At 35.6% G+C, this 24438-nt stretch overlaps 1 protein-coding gene across 1 annotated transcript in view; it reads left to right on the forward strand.

The window, feature by feature from the left end:
- Positions 1–24438, forward strand: part of WASL (WASP like actin nucleation promoting factor) — a 64905-nt gene that overhangs the window by 12014 nt on the left and 28453 nt on the right. The window contains exon 2 of the mRNA XM_035254852.3: positions 23081–23215. Coding sequence (XP_035110743.1) covers positions 23081–23215 — 135 coding nt within the window. The remainder of the gene's footprint in view (positions 1–23080; positions 23216–24438) is intronic.

Genomic DNA, 24438 nt, shown 5'->3' on the forward strand with positions numbered 1-24438 from the left:
CCTTAGGGAAATATGATCAAATGAAATATATATATAAAATAATATATATATATATATGTCTGACATATACATGACTTAATCAACTTCTTTACTAATACATAAATAGATGCATAAACAGGTTAGAAACTAAAACAATTTTTATTAGTAAAACGAAGTCAAGTCTTGAGGACTCTACTGAGCATATAACAACCCCCAGTATCTTGGACTATGAGGGAGTAGTTAGGAGAATCCAGGCTTTACCCTCTCAGTTATTTACTGTATAGCTGAGGAAGACAAAAATTAGGCACAAAAAGATAATATGCTGTAAACTAGCTGTACACACACACACACAATTTGAGTAATAGGAGAGATAGGTATATCATTGTGGGACTTGAATATAAAGACCCTAAATAGCCTATAGAATTGGTGTCAGAAAAAAGGAAGCAACTTATCAGGTACAGATTCTCTACTACTTATGACAAATTATGTCCTGATTAACCTATAAGTTGAAAATACTGTAGTCAAAAACGCATTTAACACACCTAACCTACCAAGCGTTATAGCTTAGCCTAGCTTTCCCTAAATCTGCTCAGAACATTTCCAATAGCCTACAGTTGGGCAGCATCATGTAACACAGAGCCCGTTTTATAATAAAGTGTTGAATATTTTACATAATTTATTGACTACAGTACTGAAAGTACAAAACTAAATGGTTGCATGGGTACTCAAAGTATGGTTTCTACTGAATACATATTGCTTTCTCACCATTGTAAAGCTGAAAAATTGTAAGAAGAACCGTCATTAGTTGGGGAGTGTTTATATAGGGAAATGTGTAAACGAAAGTTTGGGGTGGAAAATGTATATAGAATTTTAGGAGGTATTGAGTAGACTGGTTGGCTAGAATTGAGAATGATACTTGCTTGGGCGGATAGTGGATGGTAAGTTTGAAGAGTAAATGGAGGCTAGATTTTAGAAATCTTTGAACTTCAAATCTTAAAGAATTGAATTTTATTCCCTAGACAGTAAGGAAATAGTAAGATTCCTTCAAAAAAATTCAAGATAAGAAGGATCTGGAGAAGGGGAAAATTGGAAATTATTATTCACAATAGAAATAATTGAATAATAGTTTAATGTTTACTAAATTTCTTATTTATTGGTTCAGCACATCAGATCTAACTAAGAAACCTGGATCATGGCAGCAATCTTCTAGAGCAGTCTTATCCAACCCATGGTCCAGGATGGCCTTGAAGGTGGCCCAACACAAATTTATAAACTTTCTTAAAATATGAGATTTTTTTTTTCTCATTAGCTAGTGAGAGTGGTGTTAGTGTTAGTGGATTTTTTGTGTGGCCCAAGACAATTCTTCTTCATCCAGTATGACCCAGGGAAGCCAAAAGATTGGACACCTCTATCTATAGCAAAAAAAGGACTAAGTCCTTAATCTGTGTATCCATGGCAGACACCAGCAATCACAGCACTTTTTTCCTACTGAGTTAAGACATGGTCTCTGACTACCTACTGTATTCTTAGAGGCAACCACAGTTCACAATAGATGAAATCTAATTGTCATTCCAAGGCTAGATCGCAGAAACATTGTGAAGAAAAATTTGGCAATATTTAATGGACTTGTGAATTCTGGATGACAACAGAACCTCATACTGGAAATGACTAAATAATAGGAACTAGAGCTTTGGACTCTGGTGTTGATTATTGCGGCTGTGGGAGTGGAATTAGATCTGTGAAGGTGTCAAGCTCAAGATTACAGAGGGGAACAGTCTAGCTCATGTTTTACCTGGCCAGCATTGGAAGAGAATGACTTTGGCTAAGGAGTTAAAGTGCTGTTCTCTTTAATTTACTAATAAAAATGGTATACGTATCGTTCTGCACCTTTTTCACTTTTATTAATATATATTTTTATAACTATGTTCATTTATGTCTGTTGCATCCTTTTTATTAATATATTACTACCTCACACCAAGTTGTATTTATGTGTAATTTATTAACCTATATTGATGGGTGTAACAGTTTTCACTGTAGACAGTCTCACATTGGTGAAGACATCTCATTGTTCAGTTCATAGTTTATAGAGAGGTTGAACATCTTTTCATGGTCTATTGCCATTTATTTCTTCTGTGAATTGCCTCTTCTTGTCCTTAGACCAGTTTTCTATTGGATTATTTGTCTCTGTTTTACTGATTTGGAGGAGCACTTTATGTACTAAAGATAATAATTCTATATTGTAGGTTTTTTTGGTGGGTTGTCACTTGTCTTTTGACAGGTATTTGTTTCTGGTCATTATACAGGTTTGACATTTTTTGTAGTTAAATGTAAAAATCTTTTATTATCATATCAAGTTCCCTGGCTCAGAATTGCAAAAATATTTACTCACATTTTTCTGGTTTTATTTTGAACATTTAATCTTTGATCTTTCTGGAAGTGAATTTGGAAAAAGAGTATAACAGAAATTCAGCTTTATATTTTTGTAAATGGCTAGTTGCGCCAACCATTTACTGAACAATTTATTTTCTCCCAGTCATATTGAAATGCTACTTTTATTATTTACTAAATTACAGGGAATACGTAGACCAACCTTTTCCAACCCATGGCCCATGGGTTACACATGGCCCAGGATGGTTTTGAATGCAGCCCAAAAAAATTTTTAAGCAGTCTTAAAACATTATGAGATTTTTTTTTCGCAATTTTTTTAAAGCTCATTAGCTATTTGTTTATTTCTTGGCCAGTATACTGGATTTTAATTAGTGTAGCTTCATAATGATGACAAAATTTGATTTGAATGTGTCTCTTATTAGTCTTCAATATATTCTGGCTATTTTAATATGCATATGCTTAGTGTTTTTTTTAAGGCCTTACCCTCTACCAAAAAAAAAATTGGTTTGGTTTGGAATAGCGTTGGATTTGTAGATTAATTTGGGAAGAATTGACGTAGTGAGACTTTCCATTGGAAAGCAAGAATTTTTTATTATTTGTCTTGTTTCCTTCTGTAGTTTTATAATTTTCTTATATATACTTCCCATTTCTTTAACAATTTTTGAAATATAAAATAATAACCAGTTACAGTCATGTATCACGTAATGGTGTTTTAGTCAGTGATGGACCACATATAAGGCCCTTTAAGATTACAATTGAGCAGAAAAATCCCTATCACCCAGTGATGTAGCCTTACCGGCCATTATGCTATACTCTTCCCATGTATTTTACTTCTACAAATGTTATAAATTTCATGATACATTTTTATAGTTTTTGCAGTACAGTTTCAATTATCTTTTAAAGCAATTTAAATAGTAAGGAAGAACCCTTATATTTATTCACTTAGTTATCATTTCTGGTACCCTTAATTCATCTGTCTAGATCAAGGTTTTTCTCTGGTATCATTTTCTTTCAATGAGAAATATTTTTTCTTTCCTTATTTTAAAATGTCTCTTGTAATGCAGGTCTTCTACTTATAAATTCTTTCAGCTTGATATAACTGAAAAAGTCTATCAATTCTTGAAAGATATTTTTCTGGGTATAGAATTATAGGTTGATAGGTTTTTCTTTCTCTTCTTTAAAGATACTACTGCTTCAGTATCTTCTGATTTACATTATTTCTGACAAGGAAGCTGCTGTTGTGTTTTTTTTTTTAATCTTCTGTACATAATGTCTCTTTTTTTTTTCTCTGTTTTCTGACTTTTCTCTTTATTACTAGTTTGAAGGGATCTGATTATGATGTGCCTTCTTGCAGTTTTCTTATTCTTTATCATGCTAGGTTTTAACTAAGTTCATGTCAAGTTTGGAAACTTTTCAGACATAGTTTTTTCAAATATCTACTTTTCTTCCCCTGGCCCTGCTAGACTTGTGTTTCAGATATGTTAGACTCCTTGACGTTGTTTAGCACTTCATTGCTGTATAGCTTTTTTTCCTGTCTCCCATTTTTACTTTTCTGTGTTTCTTTTGGATAGCATCTGTTGCTATGTCTTTAAATTCACAAATATTTTGTCTACAATATCTAATCTGCCATTAAAACCATCCACTGTATTTTTCATTTTAGACATTGTAGTTTTCATTTCTAGAAGTTTAATTTGGTTGTTTTTAAAATATATGTTCAGTCTTTGCACTAGCTACATTTTTAAATATATGCACTACAGTTATAACAACTGTTCTAATGTCCTGTCTGCTATCATCTGAATTTTTGTTTTATTCCTTTGTTCACTATGGGTCGTATTTTCCTGTTTCTGTTTGTTTGTTTGTTTTGCATATTTGGCAATTTTTGATTGAATGCCTGATTTTGTAAAATTTACCTTAACTCTTGATTGGTCTTGAATTTTTGATAGTAGGAAGGTTTTTTTTTTTTTAATTTTCCATGAGGTCATTTCTATGATTGCTAATTGATCTATTTTAATAGCAGCCTTCTATTCTCTTGTGTGTTTTTTACAATAATAATTAAATATTTCTGAAGATACAAATTGATTTTTTAAAATTCCCATTGAATTTTTTTTTGTCAGTGTCACTTACACTGTATATTCATTGTAGTTCCTCTGCTCTTTGCTGCTGGTTTATATTTATATTTGAAGGACTGCTTGCACAATATAGGCAGCTGGCTTGCATTTAAAAAAAAAATAGACTTATTTTTTGGAGCAGTTCTACATTTACAGGAGCATTGTGCAGAAAGTCCAAAGGGTTCATATACTCTGTCTCCTTCCCTATTCTACTCCCTCTTCAGTTTCTCCTATTAATCACATTTTGTATTAGGTAAATTTGTTACAATTGATGACATGCAGTTTACCCATGTGACAAACCTGTACATGTATTCCCTGAACCTAAAATAAAGTTAAAATAAAATAGTTTCCTTGTAGATGATATAGAGTTAGGTTGTTATTTTTGGACCCATTCTGACAGTCTTCTTTTAATTGGTGTATTTAGGCCATTCACATACAATTATTGATAGTTGAATTAATATCAACTATAACTGTTTTTGTTGTCCTTGATCTTTTTATTCTTCTTCTGCTCTTTGGTGTTTTTTTGTTTGTTTGTTTGTTTGTTTTTTTGAGATGGAGTTTTGCTCTTGTTACCCAGTCAGGAGTGCAATGGCACGATCTCGGCTCACTGCAACCTCCGCCTCCTGGGTTCAGGCAATTCTCCTGCCTCAGCCTCCCGAGTAGCCGGGATTACAGGCACGCGCCACCACACCCAGCTAATTTTTTGTATTTTTAGTAGAGATGGGGTTTCTCCATGTTGACCAGGATGGTCTCGATCTGTTGACCTCGTGATCCACCCACTTCGGCCTCCCAAAGTGCTGGGATTACAGGCTTGAGCCACTGCGCCCAGCCCTGCTCTTTGGTTTTAATTGAGCATTTTATATGTTTCCATTGTCTCTTTTCCTGATAGCAGTTATACTTATGTTTAAAAATTTTTAAGTGGTTCCCCTGTAGTTTGCAATATGTATGTACAACTAATCTTTATCTATTTTCAAATTATACTGTAGTGTTTTGTGGATAGTGGAGGTACCTTAGTACAGAATATTCCCATTTTCATCCTCCCGTCCCTTATAACATTGCTTTATTTATCTAAAAGCTATAATCACTGAATACATTGTTGCTGTTATTTTAATCAAATTGATCTAAAAGAAAAAAATTATTTACCATTTATCCCTTCTCTAAAAATGTTTTTTTCCTGTATGTATATTCAGGTTTCTGACCTCTATCATTTTCTTTCTCTAAAGAACTTTAAACATTTCTTTCTAGGCGGATCAGTAACACATTTCCTCAATTTTCATTTGAAAAATTATTTCTCTTTCATATTTGAAGGATAATTTTTCTGGATACAGAATTTTAGGTTGTTGTATTTTTTTCTTCAACTTTTTATATATTTTACTTCACTCTTTTCACTCCACTCTCTCCTTGTTTGCATGACATCTAAAGAGAAGTCCAATATAATCCTTTTTTCCTCCACAGGAGAAAAAAATTTCCTTCCATAGGAATTTTTAGGTTTATTGAAAGCACACAGAATGAATTCTTAACATTTTGAGCCTTGTTTAATGCACCTAATTATTATCTTTTTCCTATTTTTGAGAAATACCTAGGAAAGTTGGAGAAGCTTTTAACTTTATTTGATTAAACATACACCAAATGATCATAATCTCATATTGAGAGAGCTTAAAGTAATGCTCATAGAATATTCAGTAACTATTGAATTTAACTGTCACAAATTCATTGTTAGAAAACCTGGAAATTAGTGATTGGCTTCATGTGTACACTCACATACATATCTGTAGGAAGACTTATTTTAGTGCTACGTTGTACATTGATTTTTATGTTGTTAAAGCTCTTTATTCCATAACCTTACATCAACCTGTTCATTTCCAAAAACAATCTTCCATGGAATGCTAGGAAACAGTTTGGAGTAATCCAAAAAATTATATAATACACAGCTGTGAGACTTTGGAAAAAGCTCTGATAGCAGTCAAGTGACTTATTTAAAACATACGGTAGGCTGAGGCAGGAGAATTGCCTGAACCCAGGAGATGGAGGTTGCAGTGAGCTGAGATTGCGCCATTGCACTCCAGCCTGGGTCACAAGAGTGAAATTCCATCTCAAAAAATAAAAAAATAAAAAATACTGTGTCTTGCTCATTAAAAATATAGTGCTGATTATTAAAGACTTAATCCTGTACTGTCCAGTATGGTACTTGGTAACCACTAGCCACAATATTGAGCAATGGAAATGTAATTAATTCAAATTGAGATGTTCAGTAACTCTAAAATACACACTGGATTTCTAAGACTGACTGCCAAAAAAAAGTGAATTTTATTTAATATTGATTACATGTTGAAATGGTAGAATTTTAATATATTCAGTTAAATAAAATTAAATTAATTTCACTTTTTATTTACAAGTTGGCTACAAAAATGTTGAAATTGATTATTGGCTTGCATTATATTTCCAGTGGATACTGCAGACATAAGCAGTGTACAGAGTAATAATGATAACAGTACAAATCATCTATAAACCTTACCACCCAGAAATAACACTTACTAACATTTTTGTCCAAATCCCCCTAGGTTTTATTTTACATGAATCATTGAATAACTATACATGTATGTACTTACTCTCAGCAAACACACAACCACAGGCACAGACATTAATTTTTTTTTTTTTTTTTTGAGATAGAGTCTTCAGACAACTAACAGCAGTTATACTTAGGTATAATGGAGTCACCTCAGCTGGAGTTCAGTGACTTGATCTTGGCTCACTGCATCTTCCACCTCCCAGGTTCAAGTGAGTCTTCTACCTCAGCTTCCCAGTTAGCTGGGATTACAGGTGCCCACCACCACACCTGGTTAATTTTTTGTGTTTTTAGTAGAGATGGCGTTTCACTGTGTTGGCCAGGCTGGTCTCCAACTCCTGACCTCGTGATCTGCCCGCCTCGGTCTTTCAAAATGCTGGAATTACAGGTGTGAGCCACCGTGCCCAGCCAACATTAATGTTTTATGGACTTTGTTTCTTGTCAGTAAATTTACCATTATCAGTGGACACATTTTATGGACTTAGCAATTTCCTAGAGATAAACAGCTGTTGGATTTTTTCTTCCACCTTTTCTTTTTTTTTTTACTCCCTAACATAATGTTGGAGTCCGTACATGCTCTTCATGTGTCTTCAGAAGACTTGATCTGTTTTTTTATGGTAATTCTAAGCAATAAGTTTCCTTTGTTTTAAATTGAATTTTTGCCTTGCCAAATTGCATTTTCCAATAATCTGTACCTTTTGTAATGATAGTCTGTGTTTTCTTTGTAGTTTTTTTTTTTTTTTTTTTTTTTTTTTTTTTCAGATGGAATTTTGCTCCTGTTGTCCAACTGCCACCTCCCAGGTTCAAGCTATTCTCCTGCCTCAGCCTCCCAAGTAGCTGGAATTACAGGCACGTGCCACCACGCCCAGCTAATTTTTGTATTTTTAATAGAGACAGGGTTTCACCATATTGGTAAGGCTGGTCTGGAACTCCTCACCTCAGGTGAGCCACCTTCCTTGGCCTCCCAAAGTGCTGGGATTACAGGTGTGAGCCACCTCGCCTGACCTTCTTTGTAGTTCTTCATATTTGTTTAACATTACCTGGGGACTGGGGTTTTTTGTTTTTTGTTTTTTGTTTTTGTATTTAATTCTGTAAAATGCTCTGAAATTTAAAATGTGGTCTTTCCTAATGCTTGCCATGCTTTTTAAGAGTCTTAGAGACATCTCAATTTGAATATTAAAATGGGTGAATGAGATGGTGAATACAGCAGCGTATTTTACAATTAAGCTTTCTTGTCTCCTTTGTAAGTGAGATACATTTCTTTTCAAATAAAGTAAGTAAGGTTACATTAATATTTATTGTTGGCCGGGCGCGGTGGCTCAAGCCTGTAATCCCAGCACTTTGGGAGGCCGAGGCGGGTGGATCACGAGGTCAACAGATCGAGACCAGCCTGGTCAACATGGTGAAACCCCGTCTCTACTAAAAATACAAAAACTTAGCTGGGCATGGTGGCGCGTGCCTGTAATCCCAGCTACTCAGGAGGCTGAGGCAGGAGAATTGCCTGAACCCAGGAGGCGGAGGTTGCGGTGAGCCGAGATCGCGCCATTGCACTCCAACCTGGGTAACAAGAGCGAAACTCCGTCTCAAAAAAAAAAATATTTATTGTTAATAAGAACTTTCTAATTTAGCTATCATGAAAGGAAGTCTGTCAAACATAAGAAGTTATTTGTGTTTGGTGGTTTGCCTTAATGCTTCTTTATCTTAACACTTCTTTTATTTCACTTAGAAAATGATGATATAATTTATGTATAATAAAATACACAGATATTAAATAAATATTTGATGAATTTTGGCAAGTGATACACAGTATAACCACATCTCCAAAATAAGGTTTAGGATATTTGTAATACCTCAGAAAGCTCCCTTGGGTCTCTAACCAGCTAGTTTCCTTCTAATTCCTGCCTCTCTCCCTTCTTCATCCACCCTTTGCAATCACTTTCTGATTTCTGTCATGATGGCTTAGTTTTGCCTATATTGGCCTCTTCACTTAGCATGTTTTTGAGATTCATCTATGTTATTACACACATGTTGATTCTTTTTTTATTAGTTGATCAGTATTGGCCATGAATATACCACAATTTGTTCTTTTATTAATGGATATTTGAGTTTTTAGTTTTTGACTATTATGAATAAGGCTCCTATGTTCTTATATAATGTTTTGTGTGTGTGTGTGTGTGTGTGTGTGTGTGTGTGTGGCACATATTTTTATTTCTTTGGGGCAAATAGCTCAGGAATTATATTGTCATTGGAAAGATATACGTTTGTTTTTATAAGAAAACATTCAGATAGTTCTCCAAGTGGTTGTGCAATCTTTGCACTTCCACCAACGGTGTATGAGACTTCCCATTGCTCCACATCTCTAACATTTTATGTGGTCAGTCCTTTTGTTTTTGGCCATTTTAGTGGATGTGAAACGGCAGCTCAGTGTGGCTTTAGATTGTATTTCCTCGGTGGTTAATGGTGTTCTTTCCCCCTTTCATGTGCTTATTGGCCATTTATGTGTCTTTATTTTTTGTATAGCACTTCAGGTCTTCTGCGCATAGATTCAGTGGGTTGTTTGTTCTTTATTAATGATTTGTAGGGATGCTTTATATGTGCTTGACACAAGATGATTGTTAGAGATATGTACTTTAGATATGTTCTCCCAGTCTGTGGCTTGCCTAATTATTATCATCATTATTATTACTATTATTTGAGATGAAGTCTCACTTTGTCTCCCAAGCTGGATTGCAATGGTACAATCTCAGCTCACTGCAATTTCTGCCTCCTGGTTCAAGCGATTCTTCAGCCTCAGCCTCTGGAGCAGCTGGGATTACACACACCACCACACTCTGCTACTTTTTATATTTTTAGTAGAGTTGGGAGTTTCACCATGTTGGCCAGCTGGTCTTGAACTCCTGACCTCAAGTGATCTCCGTGCATTGGCCTCCCAAAGTACTGGGATTACAGGCATGAGCCACCGTGCCTGGCCCTAGTGATTTTTTTTATGATGTTTTTTGATGGGCTGGATTTTTTTAATTTTGATAAGGACTAATTTACCTTTTTTTTTCCTTTTCTAGCAAATGCATTTGTGGTCTGAGAAATGTTGGTCTATGGCCTAGGGGGTCACAGACACAGTCTTCTTTCCATTTCTTCTAGGAGCTTTGTGGTTAGAACTTGAGGTTTATGATCCAGCTCAAATTTTTTTGTGTTATATAAAGCGTAAAAAAAGCTCATATGAGATGATCATACGAATTTTTCTTTTTCCTTATATAGTTACCCATTTGATACAGCGCCATTTGGAAACAAAGCGTTATCCTTCGTCATTGAATTGACTTGGAACCCTTTTTAATAATTTTTGACCTTATACATTTAAGTTTATTTTTGGAGCCTGACCTGTTCCATTAATTTGTTTTCCTATCCTTATATCAATATATTATTGATATGATAATTGTAGATTTATCGTAAATCTAAAATCAGGTATGGTGGGTCAACTTTCTTATCATTTCAAGATTGTTTGGGCTATTTTAGGTCCTTTCAGTTTTTCATGAGTGTTTCAAACTTCTAACAGAAAATCTACTGAGATTTTGATTAGGATTGTGTTGATCTAGTGATCAATTTGGACGCAATGAGTATGGTAATAATATTGAGTTTTCCAATCCATGAAAATAACATATCTCAGTATTTATTGCTAGGAATTAATTTTTCCATGCTATTGTAAAATTTTGTTTTTAATTAAGTTGCTAATACATATAACTATATTGTATTTTGTTCTTGAATCCTCCAACTTTGCTAAATTTAGTAATTAGTTCCAGTAGCTTTTTTTGTAGCTCTATAGTTTGTGTGTGTGTGTGTGTGTAGGTGCGTGCATGTGCACACGTGCCAAAATTTGTGCAATCTGTAACATTTTTTTATGCATATAACCATGCTTTCTGTGACTAATGTCAGTTTTACTTCTTCCTTGTCCCATCTTTATGTTTTTTACTTAATGTTTTTGCCTTATTTCCCTGGCTTGGACTTCTAATACAGCATTGAATAGAAGTGGTAAAGATAGACATCCTAACCTTGTTCTTGACATTTGTGGGGGAAAACGGCATTTTTTTGTAAATACCTTTTATCAGATTGAGGAAGTTCCCTTGTGAGTCTAGTTTGTTGAGGGCTTTTATCATTAATGGATGTTAAATTTTGTCACGTGATTTTTCTGTGTTTAATTGATCATACAGGTTTTTTTCTTCTTTCTGTTAATATGGTGAAGTACATCAGTTTTTAAATGTTAAGCCAACCTTGCATTCCTGAGTTAAACCCCATGTGGCCATTTTAATTCATTTTTATGAATTACTCTGTGTGACTTGCTAATATTTTGGATTTTTTCACATTAATATGCATGAAGAATATTGGTCTAAAATTTTCTTTTCTTGTAATAACTTTGTTTTGAGCAGGATTTTGCTAACAGGGTTAATGCTGGCTTTGCAAGAGCTTTGAAAATATTCTACATATCTCTAGGTAATATTTAACAGTGAAATTATGTTTGCTTTCAAACACTGTTTATCTTCTTTTCTTGTGACCAGAATTAACTGTTACGGATTCTTACAGACTTAGTGTTGAATAAAAATTTTCATTTTGGGGAAGGAGTTGAATTCCACCTCCCCCTTTTAGAAGCCAGTGGGACATTTAATTTAAATGTTTTCTGCACTGAGACACATGGTTTACAGCATGGGCTCTGCAGTAAGGCAGATCTGAATTAATGACCCTGTTCTTTTAGTTGTTAACTCTGTGACAGTGAGCAATTACCAAATATGGCTCAATTTTAATTTCCTCACATATGAACTTAATTCCTTCTAGGATTGATATTAACTAAGAAATACAAGTAAAGTCCTTAGCACTGTGCCTAATACAAGTATCAATTCTAGACAGTTGTTTTTAATATTTTTATTTGGGATTCTATGAGGAAAAAGGCATAAGATATTTCAAGAAATTGATTTTAGTTTTGTTTTTTAAGAAATATAACCTAATGTAAGGCTGGGCATGGTGTCTCATGTTTGTAATCCCAGCACTTCACTTTGGGAGGCCATGGTGGGTAGATCCCAACGTCAGGAGTTCAAAACCAACCTGGCCAACATGGTGAAATTCCGTCTCTAATAAAAATACAAAAATTTGCCTGGTGTGCCGACAGGCTTCTGTAATCCCAGCTACTCAGGAGGCTGAGGCAGGAGAATCACTTGAATCTTGGAGGCAGAGGTTGCAGTGAGCTGAGATTGTGCCACTGCGTTTCAGCCTGGGCAACAAGAGGAAATCTCTGCCTTAAAAAAAAAAGGGTTTAGAAATAGGTTTCAGAGGCATGTGTTCTAATTTTTATCTTTGCATAGTTTTACAATTTTCAAATTATATCTGTCCTTTTTTAAAAAACAGATTAGCATCTTGGGTAAAAGTCAGTGCTGTTTATTTTCATAGCACAGTAGTGATGGGGGTATTTAATATTTATTGAGTAATTTAATAGAACATTGAATTTACATATAGTGTGTGTACCACAACAATGTATAAAAGACGGAATGCTATCTGTTTTTAAGAATATCTTGAAAACCACAAAATTGTTCAGTAAACCAAAAGTACTGAAAATTGTTTCGTGCTTTCGTGCTCATCTGACTTACTGACCTTGTTGTACTTTGAAAATTATTGGGGAAAGTATATTCTTTTTAAAAAATGTGTGTTGACTTTGGTGTGCTGTTTTTTGCCCCAAAACTCACTACTTCCTTCTATCAGGGAAGCTTTGAAAATTAATGGGAAAAGTATATTCTTTCTAAAAATGTATGTTGACTTTGGTATGCTTTGTTCTGGCCCCAAACTCTCACTGCTTTCTTCAATCGGGGAAGCTGTTGTGGAAGCAAAGTGTTGTGGCATTTAAAACAGGAAAGAAGTTGCATTAACTGAGATTTTTCATCATGTCATGTAAGTGTTTATGATTAATTGAAGTGCCAAGAAGAAAAGTATCATTATTCTTCTAAAAATAATTTTAATACCACAGATTAGCAGTTTGTAACATTCTGAAAAACTGTTTTAAGACAATTTTGATAGCAAAACAGTAATCAGTAAGATTCTGAGAAAAGAAAGCCCCCCCCTTTCAGTTCAATCCAGCAAATAAATGAATGCAAAATGCATATAAAATACTGTGCTGGAGGCTAAATCGTTCAAGAGCATGTGGTCCTTGTCTTTGGAGGGTGAACAGTGTTTTGGTGAAGCCGATCCCACATAGGAACTTATCAGTCATTCCATAATGCTTTATTGAATATAATATAAATGAAATATTATGGGAATACAGAAAGGAAGAAATATTTGTTTGAGGAAATTGAAGAAACTTGATTGAGTGTGATATTTGAACTACATATATGGAGTTTGAAAAGGTTCCAGCTTGGTATTTCAGTAGCATGAACACCATAAGCTGAGAAGTATGGTATGTTTGGGGTCTGCAGATTATTTGGCTGCTATCTCTGATATATATTGGGTTAATAACAAAATAGTGTCAAAATGTTGATTGCCTCAGACTAAGAAATGGCTTGAATTCCTGAAGAAGAGTTTGGATTTTATTTTTATCAAATAGGAAACTGTTATGTTTTTGAATATTAATCTGTATACTAAAAGATAATTGGCAAGCATTTATGAAAGAGAGTAAAATAGAGGCAGTGTCTCCTCTTGGGAGGGGAGAGCTATTACAACACTTCAGGCCAAAGCAAGGTATAAATTTCAGATCTTAGTTATATACTTGTATATAATAGCATATACATATAATGAAAAAGTGTGTCATTTCTCATTGAATTCTATTAAGATTTCAGAGATGTGAGAATATACACAATATATATACATTATGAAGTGTATTGTTAGCTAAGCTTCTTTTTGTACAAATAAAGTGAACTAATTTTGGCTGGCTCAATCAAAAAGGAATTTTTTGGCTACCAGAGGATCCCATGGAATCAAAAACAGAATTGAACAAGGAAGTTTCGGGGACAGCAGGAGGCTGGGAAGCTCTGAGAAAAGCAGCAGGAGTTGGTGGAACTTCTCTGAACTCCAAGCTTCTCTTCCTTTACTAAGCCCATCCCTCAGTCCTAGGTCCCAGTTTAGAATTCTAAATTCTTGGGAGAGGATCTTAATTTAATTGATTGAGCTTAGCACAAGTGCTTGTCCCAGGAAAGAGGCAATGAGTCTCTGACACTGGAAGTTTAAGAGTTGGGTAACGGGAGGTACCTGATATGTATACAAGCCAGCAAAAATCCTATTAAAATATGCTACATGATTTTTTATTTGGTTTCTCACTGACCTAAACTTGCTTTAGATGCCATTGTTCAGAATATTTACTCTCTACTGTACTGAAGTGCTTTTTTAGTTATACCTCCAATCTGAGATTTGCATATAGTAAAAGTGTGAGTATATCTTTCTTATCTTTGGAAGCCTGAGCTTTAATTGACCAATATACTGAAAATAAAAGAAATATTAGTCTTTTCATTACTAGCTTCCATTTCTTGCCTGGGGAGAAATTTACATCTCATTTGTTTGGGCAACTGCCCTCGAACCCCAGAAGTGTCCATGTAGTTTGATCATAGTATGTCACACCTAGCAGGAACTGGGCAACACTCATGCAAATCCTTGGGTTAAAGATTGAGTGTGGATGCATCATGTGGTCCAAGAGGGACAGGACATTACTGCTAGGAGCTAGGCAGATACAGAGATAGTTGCATCCTTGATAGAAGTGTCTTGTTCATCTTCAGGGATAGCTAAAGAGGAGCCTCAGGCTTGAGGCTACAGTTGTTGCTGATCCTGTGTCCCAAAGGAGAATACACCAAGCCTTGTAAGGGACTCTAAACTGAAACTTAATTGGCTTCATGGTAATTCACCTCTTTCCCCAGGACAAACAACTTAATGTCTTTTTGGAGTGTTTCCCTTCATAAACATCTTTTTTTCTCATGCACCAGCAATCCTTTATTTTCTACAATCACTACTACAAGCTCTTCCTGCCCTGCCCTTTTCCCTGCCCCAAAATTAAGGTAAAAAACAAACCAAAAGGGAGCAATAGAGGAGTAAAACTATATTAAGGATATATCATTCTCTGAGGATCATTTAGATGACATAGGGCAAAAGTATGACAAATTAGGAACTGGGATGAATCACCGAGTATGTAGTGTATGTTGAATGTAGAATTAGCAGCTGATTGGGAAATTCATCTAAAGCTGTGTAATATGTGGCCTCTGGCAAATAAATTGAGCTCATCTGTAAAATGGGGGAATTGGATTATAGGCTTGATAAAATATATGGTGAAATGGTGTTAAATGCTGTTTGGTTCTAGAATTCAGGAATACCCAAATGCCACTAGCAACTGCAGTAACTACTTTTCTACCCTCTCATCCCAAACTGTTCCCACAGAAGAGTAGTAGTAGCAAAGTTAAAAAATAAAAATCAGTCTCTCTCTCTCCCCCTCTCTTCCTGCCTCCCTCTCTGTCTCTCCCTCCCTCCTTTCCTCCCTCTCTCTCTCTCCATTCTACACTCACACTCTCCCTTCCTCTCTCCCTCTATTCTTTCTTTCTATTTTTCTCCCTTGTTATCAGGACTTGAGGCTCCACTAGTAATGTTAGACGTTGGGCTGGGCATGGTGGCTTATGCCTGTAATCCCAGCACTTTGGGAGGCTGAGGCAGGTAGATTGCCTGAGATCAGGAGTTTAAGACCAGTCTGGCCAACAAGGTAAAACCACATCTCTACAAAAATACAAAAATTAGCCAGGCATGATGTTGGGTACCTGTAATCCCAGCTACTTGGGAGGCTGAGGTGGGAGAATCGCTTGAACTTGAGAGGCAGAGGTTGCAGTGAGCCGAGATTATGCCGTTGCACTCCAGCCTGGGCGACAGAGTGAGACTCCGTCTCAAAAAACAACAACAAACAACTGTGGTGAGTGAGGTGGGAATCCTAGGATCCTAGGGGACCTTCTTTCCAACTTTATTCCCTGAAAATCCAGACCCACATTTTAGGTTTTACCGTAATCTAACCAAATTCAAGGAAAAGGAGACTGGAGAGAAGAGAGGAAAAACTCCTTCCACTTAAGTTACAGGGTAGGGCAGAAGAGAGCAGGCCGCACCTGTGAGCCTCCCTTTTAACAGTGTCCTCACCCATTTACAAATAAAACCTAGTCTACAATGAGATCAGTATTCCTCTTTCCTTTATCTGTATATGATTGTCCTTCAAGTAGTAGAAAATTAAGGAGAATACAGTAAGCCTTGCCGTTTATAGTTTTAACATCTGTAATGGTGATTGTTTACTGATAATGCTAAAGGTGTGTGCCACATAATAATTTACAATTTTCTAGTTGTATGAATTTAAATCATGGGCAGTATATAAGATTGGTGTGTGGTTGGGAATGTCTTAGCCTACTGGCTCGCACACACCTTTCATATGGCTTTTGTATATGAAGTGATTTCTTAAATGGTTCCAAACAGGAATGTGCACTGATAATGAAGGTGAGGCCTACAACTTTTATGATTGTAACAAAAAATTTGTCATAACTATACTAATAGACGTGGAATGGAGGAAGAGATAGAGCCATTTCTTATAGGTCGTATGTCTTCTAGTATATGAAAACAATCCCCTACATCTGTTAACTGTTGTTGCAAATAAACCACCTAATGACTTTGTGACTTAAAGCAATATCAACATATTTCTCATTCTGTGGATTGACTGAGTGATTAGTCTGCTGGTGACTGATGTCACCAGAATGTAGGAACTGGGTTCAGAAAGGACAGTTGAAATGGGCTAGGGCCTTGCTCTGCCTGTGGTCTTTGATTCCAGGTTTTAGGGCAGCACTTCCAAGAGGGCAAGCCACAACGTACAAACAAGGATTCACACTTCTTGAATTTACCACTGTCTTTTTGGTCAAAACAAGTCACATAGACAAATCCAGCATAAGTGGAGGAAGAGAGAACTTACAAGAACTTGGATCAAGGGCCATTATAGGAATGATGTACTACGGTACCACATCTCCAGTTAAGGTTTCCAAACTGTATATGACTGTTTATCTCTTTAAATCACAGAATTGAGCAGTGTTTTATATTACTTTAACGTTAAATCTGTGTCTTCATTCCATGCCACTCTTCTCTTTGTTATTCCCTACTCCGCACAGTTCACCAAACTTTCCTATCATTCTTGAACTCTTTGTTCACCTGACTCATCCTTTTTCATTCTTCAGGTAAGATGTCACTTTAGAGAAGCCTTTCTATACTAGTTAGATTTTACATTTTTCTTGCATACTAATTTTTCCTAGTAACATTTATAATAGTTATTAATGCCAGCCTCTCCATTAACTAGATGTTTTATAAAGTGATTGTATATAAAGTGATTTTTTAAATGGTTCCAAAACCAGGACCCTGTCTAATTCATTTTTGTACTTATCCCCATTTTTATTCCCGTCCTTACCCACAATTATCCCAGTCCCTGGTACATAGTAGGTTCTTTATAAACATTTGGTGAACAAATATGTCTGGCACAGTAGTTTTCTTAAAAAGCTGCTAAGATTTAAGAGACTCTTTGTGTTTAGTCCCGAAGGTAGCAGCTGTTTTTATCTGGCTCCGTTTTTTCTTCACTGTTGGGATTCTGTTTGTTACTTTTTGCTTTTGTGGTTTTCCTCCTTCATTCCTCTAGCTTTGCTTTTTTAAAAAATTAACTATTTCTTGTGGAGTCTTTTGTCATTGCCATATTCTTTTTAAAACCTGTACTGTTTTTGTTTGTTTTCTCTTTTATTTTCTGGTTATTTCTCATTGTAGAAATTACCAGGTGATAAGATCCCTTCTTTCCAAAGTGAATTTTTGTGTTTTCTTTTCCTGGTTAGGTCTTACTGATACTCACCACACAGGAGTTATTGTTCCCTGCCAGATACATTGTTTTTATTTATTAAATTTATGATTTCTGCATTGGATTTTGAGGTGGGCAAATAACAGGTGTTACTACTTTAACTCCTCGAGATTACTGCATAATTAATTATAAGAATTCAGCCGAATTCTTTGCTATTTTTTTACTTTTATACTTTCTTTTATATAGATTAAAATTTTACAGTCATCTCTTGGTATCCATGGGGGATTGGTTCCAGGACCACCCACGGATACCAAAGTCCACACATACTCGGGTCCTTCAGAACCCACATATGAAAAGTCTGCCCTCCTCTTAAGTGGGTGTCTCATCCTGCTAATAATGTTATTTTTCAGTCCATCTTTGGTTGTGGATGCAGAACTCTGCGATATGGAGTCCTGAATGTATTTAGTGAAATATCTGCATGTAAGTGGGCCTACACAGTTCAAACCTGTGTTCAAGGGCCCGCTGTATATTCAAATAATAATAGGTCAATTCATGTGAATATACCATGAGAACATCTAGAAATGTGTTTAAATCTTAGCTTTTATATAATAAGAAACCTTAGAATGGATTTTCTTATATTAGTTTTCAGACATTTGAGGCCAAATACACACTCAGACACATGTGTACATATAAAAGTTGGAGTATTTGACTATTAATCTAGGCCAACATGATCATAGAAAAGACTTTATTTTATTAAGTCATATGATTTTTTTTCTCCTCACATTTAGCGTATTTTGGCTGTTTATTGAAAATATATTTTTGGCCAGGCACAGTGGCTCACATCTGTAATCCCAACACTTTTGGAGGCCAAGATAGGAGGATCACTTGAGGTCAGGAGTTTGAGACCATCCTGGGCAACATGGTTAGACCGCATCTCTACAAAAAATTAGAAAATTAGCAAGGCATGGTGGTATGTGCTGGTAGTCCCAGCTACTCAGAAGGCTGAGTGAGGTAGGAGAATCACTTGAACCTTGGGGTTTGATTCTGCAGTGAGTTATGATCTTGCCACTACACTCCTTCCTGGGTGACAGAGCAAGACTAGTCTAAAAAAAGAGAAAATATTTTAAAATATATTCTTTAACAGCATAGTATATTTATTAGATTATTAAAAATAATTATTGTAGACAGCTATTCAATATTAAGTCATCTTATTATTTGTTGTAGGCAGTTGATTGCTAAAAACAAGGATCCCTGTGACTCCTGGTATTTTCTAGTCTTTTCCTTGTCTAGCTCATTCTGTAGTCCAAAAAACACCTATTTTCCCAATCTAAAATTCTTAGTCTGACCAGTTACATAATGTGGTTGTTCTGAAAATGTGAAAGGAATTTAAACAGTAGAAGTGCTGAATGTTTGTGGTTTAAGTCCTTCTCAGGATAGAGTGCCTTTTAAGAAAGAAAGTTGGTATACATATAGCAGGAGTAGGAGGAAGTAGCAATTTTCTTAGTTTTGGGCCATTGCGGCAGTGGCTAACGTATATAGAGGTAGTAATGGCTGTGAAGAGAGGACCACCTTCTTGAGATTGCTGTGGTTGTGAAAGTGAGCTAAGGGTCATACATTTTAATGAGTCATTTATGTTTCTTAAAGTTAGAAATAATTTCATACTTGTAGATACAGTATAAAGAACCTCTGTATATCCTTCATCCAGATTTGCCAAATGTTTATTACATTTACCATGGTTTTTTTTCTCTATATATTTGTGTATACATGCATGTTATTTTATTCTGAATAACGTGAGAAGTTGCAGACATAATGCCTCTTAATTTCAGGCTATATCCTAAAATTTCTTATTATCATAATACCATTATCAAAATCAGAACATGCAGTTTTTAACATGTTTGTTCACTTGGGGACAAAGTATAGGTGGAGTAAAAGTATAAGCTTGCAAAACTACTTTAAGTGCCTATGGGGAATTGCAGTCTTTTTAGTGGTTAAGAAAGCAATACAGAATATTATTCTGATTTAGAATAAAATCAGTGGAATAACAGAGTAACACAAGGTACATAAACAAGTACTCTAGAAATGTGAGGGGGGGAAAAAGCAGTCATTTCAACTAAGGAATCAGGGAAATACTTCTCAACTGGTGCAGACTCAGGCTCAGAGAGGTGGAAGTGACATGCAGAAGGACAGTGGGAGGGAATTCACTTCTTAGAAAACATCCCCCATGTTCTTCCTACCCTTGACCATCAGAGTTCTGAGAACAAATATGTTATTACAGTTACTCAGTACGGAAATATCAGGAATACACAAGATACGACAGGTTCCGTTTGTACCAAAGTTGATACAGTCCTTTTTCTCCCTTTTAATTAGCAGATTTTAAATTTAACATTACTAGGCTAATAAGAAATAGATTTCCCTTCCTAAGCCCTTGTTCTTAGGTTGTTTTTCATTAATATCTTCTTAATTACGAAGACAAGAAGGAATGGAATTGATTCGTTGTAATTACCTAGAAGAATGGAAGGAATGTTTTTAAAAACTTAAGTCACTGTCAATCTAGAATTTCGTTGTTAGTTACTGTTTTTATATTGTCTAGCATTAATATACTGTATTAAATGTTCACTAGTTACCCTCATATTCACTGTAATTATTCTGAATTAGTCAGAAAAGGCCTTACAGAGTACCGTGGTATCTCGTTTCCAGACTGATACATAAAGGTAAGAAGAAATGAAATAGACACTTAGACTGATAATAAGAGTATAGCAGATTTTTGAAAATCCAGTTACTGAAAATTGCTTTTGAATAGTGCAGTTTTTTAGTTTTAATAATGTTTATACTGGCCGGGCGTGGTGGCTCAAGCCTGTAATCCCAGCACTTTGGGAGGCGGAGGCGGTTGGATCACAAGGTCAAGAGATCGAGACCATTCTGGTCAACATGGTGAAACCCCGTCTCTACTAAAAATACAAAAAATTGGCTGGGCATGGTGGTGCATGCCTGTAATCCCAGCTGCTCGGGAGGCTGAGGCAGGAGAATTGCCTGAACCCAGGAGGCGGAGGTTGCGGTGAGCCGAGATCGCGCCTTTGTACTCCAGCCTGAGTAACAAGAGCGAAACTCCGTCTCAAAAAAAAAATAATAATGTTTATACTGCAATATAGTGTCTGTGAAAGATTATAGCATTGTTACTCTTTTTTTTCTTAAGCAGGTGTTTTAAGAATTTAAAGGTTTATATGTTGTTTTAATTTGGGTTTTTTGTTTTGTCTTTTCAAGTTCACATATATAGTTACATGAGGTTTTACAACGTGAATATTTCGTCCTTTGGCTAGCAAGGAGATTTTCATAATGGAATTTCAGACCCTATTAAATAACCTTTTTTTTTTGCAAGCTATTCTTGATCTCTGGTTTTTAGATTTTCATTTTGGTATATCTACTTTCCTTATTACTTTCTTTTTTAGAAATGAATGTATTTTGACAGTACCATACTAAAAAAGGCCTTAATTTATATGAGTTAGTTTTAGAAAATAAATTTGCTTGTTTGATTTTTGAATTCTTCAGCCTGGTATTTGATATGTTTAGATAGTGTATGCAGGAACAATTTTTCTGAAGTTTTCAGTGCTGGGGTCAGAATGCATATGGTGCTATCATCCTGAGATTGTACACTTGCAAATGTAGATATGTTTTGAGCAGGCCAAAATATCCTGCATTCCTCAGTCTCTCTTAAACCCAGTGACCCAGTATACACTCTTTGTTTCTAAGTTATTATAATTTTTAATGACTCTTGTAGAAATTTTCCCGCTTCTTTATGTCCTGCTCAGTACTGTGTATGAAGTTCAAGGTTGGGTTTGGTCTCATGTTAAAAATGTAACATTGAACGTTGTTATCTGGGCAAGTCTTTATGAACTTTTCATCCTAATGGTGCACTGATCTTACATTTCTGACTTTAGTATTATTAAAAAGATTCATGCATATAATTGTTCTTTGGAATTCCTCTTACCGAAAGAGGGCAGCCCTCAAGTATAGTTAAGTTAACCTAAAACAGCATATCTCTAAATCTTAATATGGTCTATTTTTTATTAAAAAGCTCTAATTCCATTGAACCAAAGTACCACGGTTACTTAATTGGCTCCTATTTTGAGTTGTTTCAAGTCTTCCTCTTTAAAATAAAATAATATACATATGAAATATTTTTATATTTATATTAAAATATGATGTATTTGTTATATTCTAAATGATTTCCTAAATTTCCAGTTTTGAAGTGAAATTACTGGATCAGAAAATGTAATTATGACTTTCAAAGGATTTCTAAGTGCTTTATCAGTTTATGTGTATATCACTTTTGTAGAAACTAAGGTTGAATAGTTACATTCTATGTTATAAAAGAAAATTTAGAATAAATTTAGTTTACACCCTTTCATGTTATAGTCTTGAGGAAGGTGGCAACATGGTATACTGGAAAATCCTCATGCCCTAAAGTGTCCATTGCCTGTAACAAGTTAGCTTCTCTCCTGTATTCCTGAAAGGGTTCTATTTAGGGACTATCCTTGGTAAAATTGAGATAATAGTCACTCACATCTTTTTCATATCCTCAGTATAGCATTAAAACTGTGTGGTGCCTTGTGCAAATCACTTGCAATCTTAAACTCACTTTAGAAAGGAGATACTATAATCTGCCTTCCAGGATGGTAATACTGCTTTCAAGTTTGATTCAGTTGTTATCTAAGGTGTTTAACTGTTTTATAGAAGTCAGTCATTATTAATATTACTACTTCATTGCTTAAATGTTTACTTTATCAGGAAACAGTATAATAGGGGGAGTTAGAATACTAGATTTGAAGTCACAAAGTGCCTGGACTTGGAATTTTAGCTGTGCCCTTTAGCTGTGGTAGTGGGCAAATTACCCTCTTTAGTGTCAAGTTTCTCAAGTATAAAATGAAGTTGTCATAGCAATAAAAATTAAATGAGTCTATATTTAAAAGTGATTAACACATTTCCTAACACATTTTAAGCATCAATAAATGTTTTCAGTAACTGTTGTTATATGATTATTGTACTAGTTCATTATTACTGCATAAGAAATTCAAAGCCTAGTGGCTTAAAATAACAATACATGTTTATTATCTCCTTGTTTCTGTGAGTCAGAAATTCAGCAGCAGCTTAGCTGGGTGGTTGCAGTCAAGCTGTCATCAGGGGCTGTGATCATCTACATATTATTTTGAACCTAATCATTATAAATTTTATATTTCTCAGACTATGTCTTCAGCAGTGGTGCAGTTATATGCAGCAGATCGGAACTGTATGTGGTCAAAGAAGTGCAGTGGTGTTGCTTGTCTCGTTAAGGACAATCCACAGAGATCTTATTTTTTAAGAATATTTGACATTAAGGTGAGTTTTCTTTTGCTTTTACTTTAAACTCGAGGTGAATAAGTTTTCTGTATCAATTATAATTTAGCTTAGATTTATTTGCTTATCCTTTATGTGATATTTATTTATTTATTTATTTATTTATTTTTTTGAGACGGAGTTTCGCTCTTGTTACCCAGGCTGGAGTGCAATGGCGCAATCTCGGCTCACTGCAACCTCCGCCTCCTGGGCTCAGGCAATTCTCCTGCCTCAGCCTCCCTAGTAGCTGGGATTACAGGCATGCGCCACCATGCCCAGCTAATTTTTTGTATTTTTAGTAGAGACGGGGTTTCACCATGTTGACCTGGATGGTCTCAATCTCTTGACCTTGTGATCCACCCGTCTCGGCCTCCCAAAGTGCTGGGATTACAGGCGTGAGCCACCGCGCCCGGCCCCTTTATGTGATATTTAAAATTGTACATAAACTAATATTAGAAGAGTGAAGTGGCCAGGCTCGGTGGCTCACACCTGTAATCCCAGCCCTTTGAGAGTCCAAGGCAGAAGGATCACCTGGGCTCGGGAGTTCGAGAGCAGCCTGACAACATGGAGAAACCCCGTCTTTACTAAAAGTACCAAATTAGCTGAGTGTGGTGGCTTATGCTCAGGAGTCTGAGGCAGGATAATCACTTGAATCGCAGAGGTGAAGGTTTCGGTGATCGGAGATTGCGCCATTGCACTCCAGCTTGGGCAACAAGAGCAAAACAAAAAAAAAAAGAAGAGTGAAGCTTGATTTTTAGATTTTGACATATGGAATTCATGACCAAATGAGAGCATGTCCTAAGCCAGCATGTGAATAGTTTCCTATTTTATCTTTCTGCTGCTACCATGCATTAAGACTTTTTTAAAAATTATGCCTATTGGGTCTTGGGCTTTCTCTACACACTATATTTTTTAAATGATACTCTTATTCTATCTTTTTCATTATAGAATAGCACACATAACTTTGGGAGGCTGAGGTGGGTGGATCACGAGGTCAAGAGATCAAGACCATCCTGGTCAACATGGTGAAACCCCGTCTCTACTAAAAATACAAAAAAATAGCTGGGTGTGGTGGTGTGTGCCTGTAATCCCAGCTACTCAGGAGGCTGAGGCAGGAGAGTTGCCTGAACCCAAGAGGCGGAGGTTGCGGTGAGCCGAGATCGCGCCATTGCACTCCAGCCTGGGTAACAAGAGCGAAACTCCATCTCAAAAAAAAAAAAAGAATA

This window comes from Callithrix jacchus, chromosome 11 (genome assembly GCF_049354715.1).
Source record: "Callithrix jacchus isolate 240 chromosome 11, calJac240_pri, whole genome shotgun sequence".
NCBI lineage: Eukaryota > Metazoa > Chordata > Mammalia > Primates > Cebidae > Callithrix > Callithrix jacchus.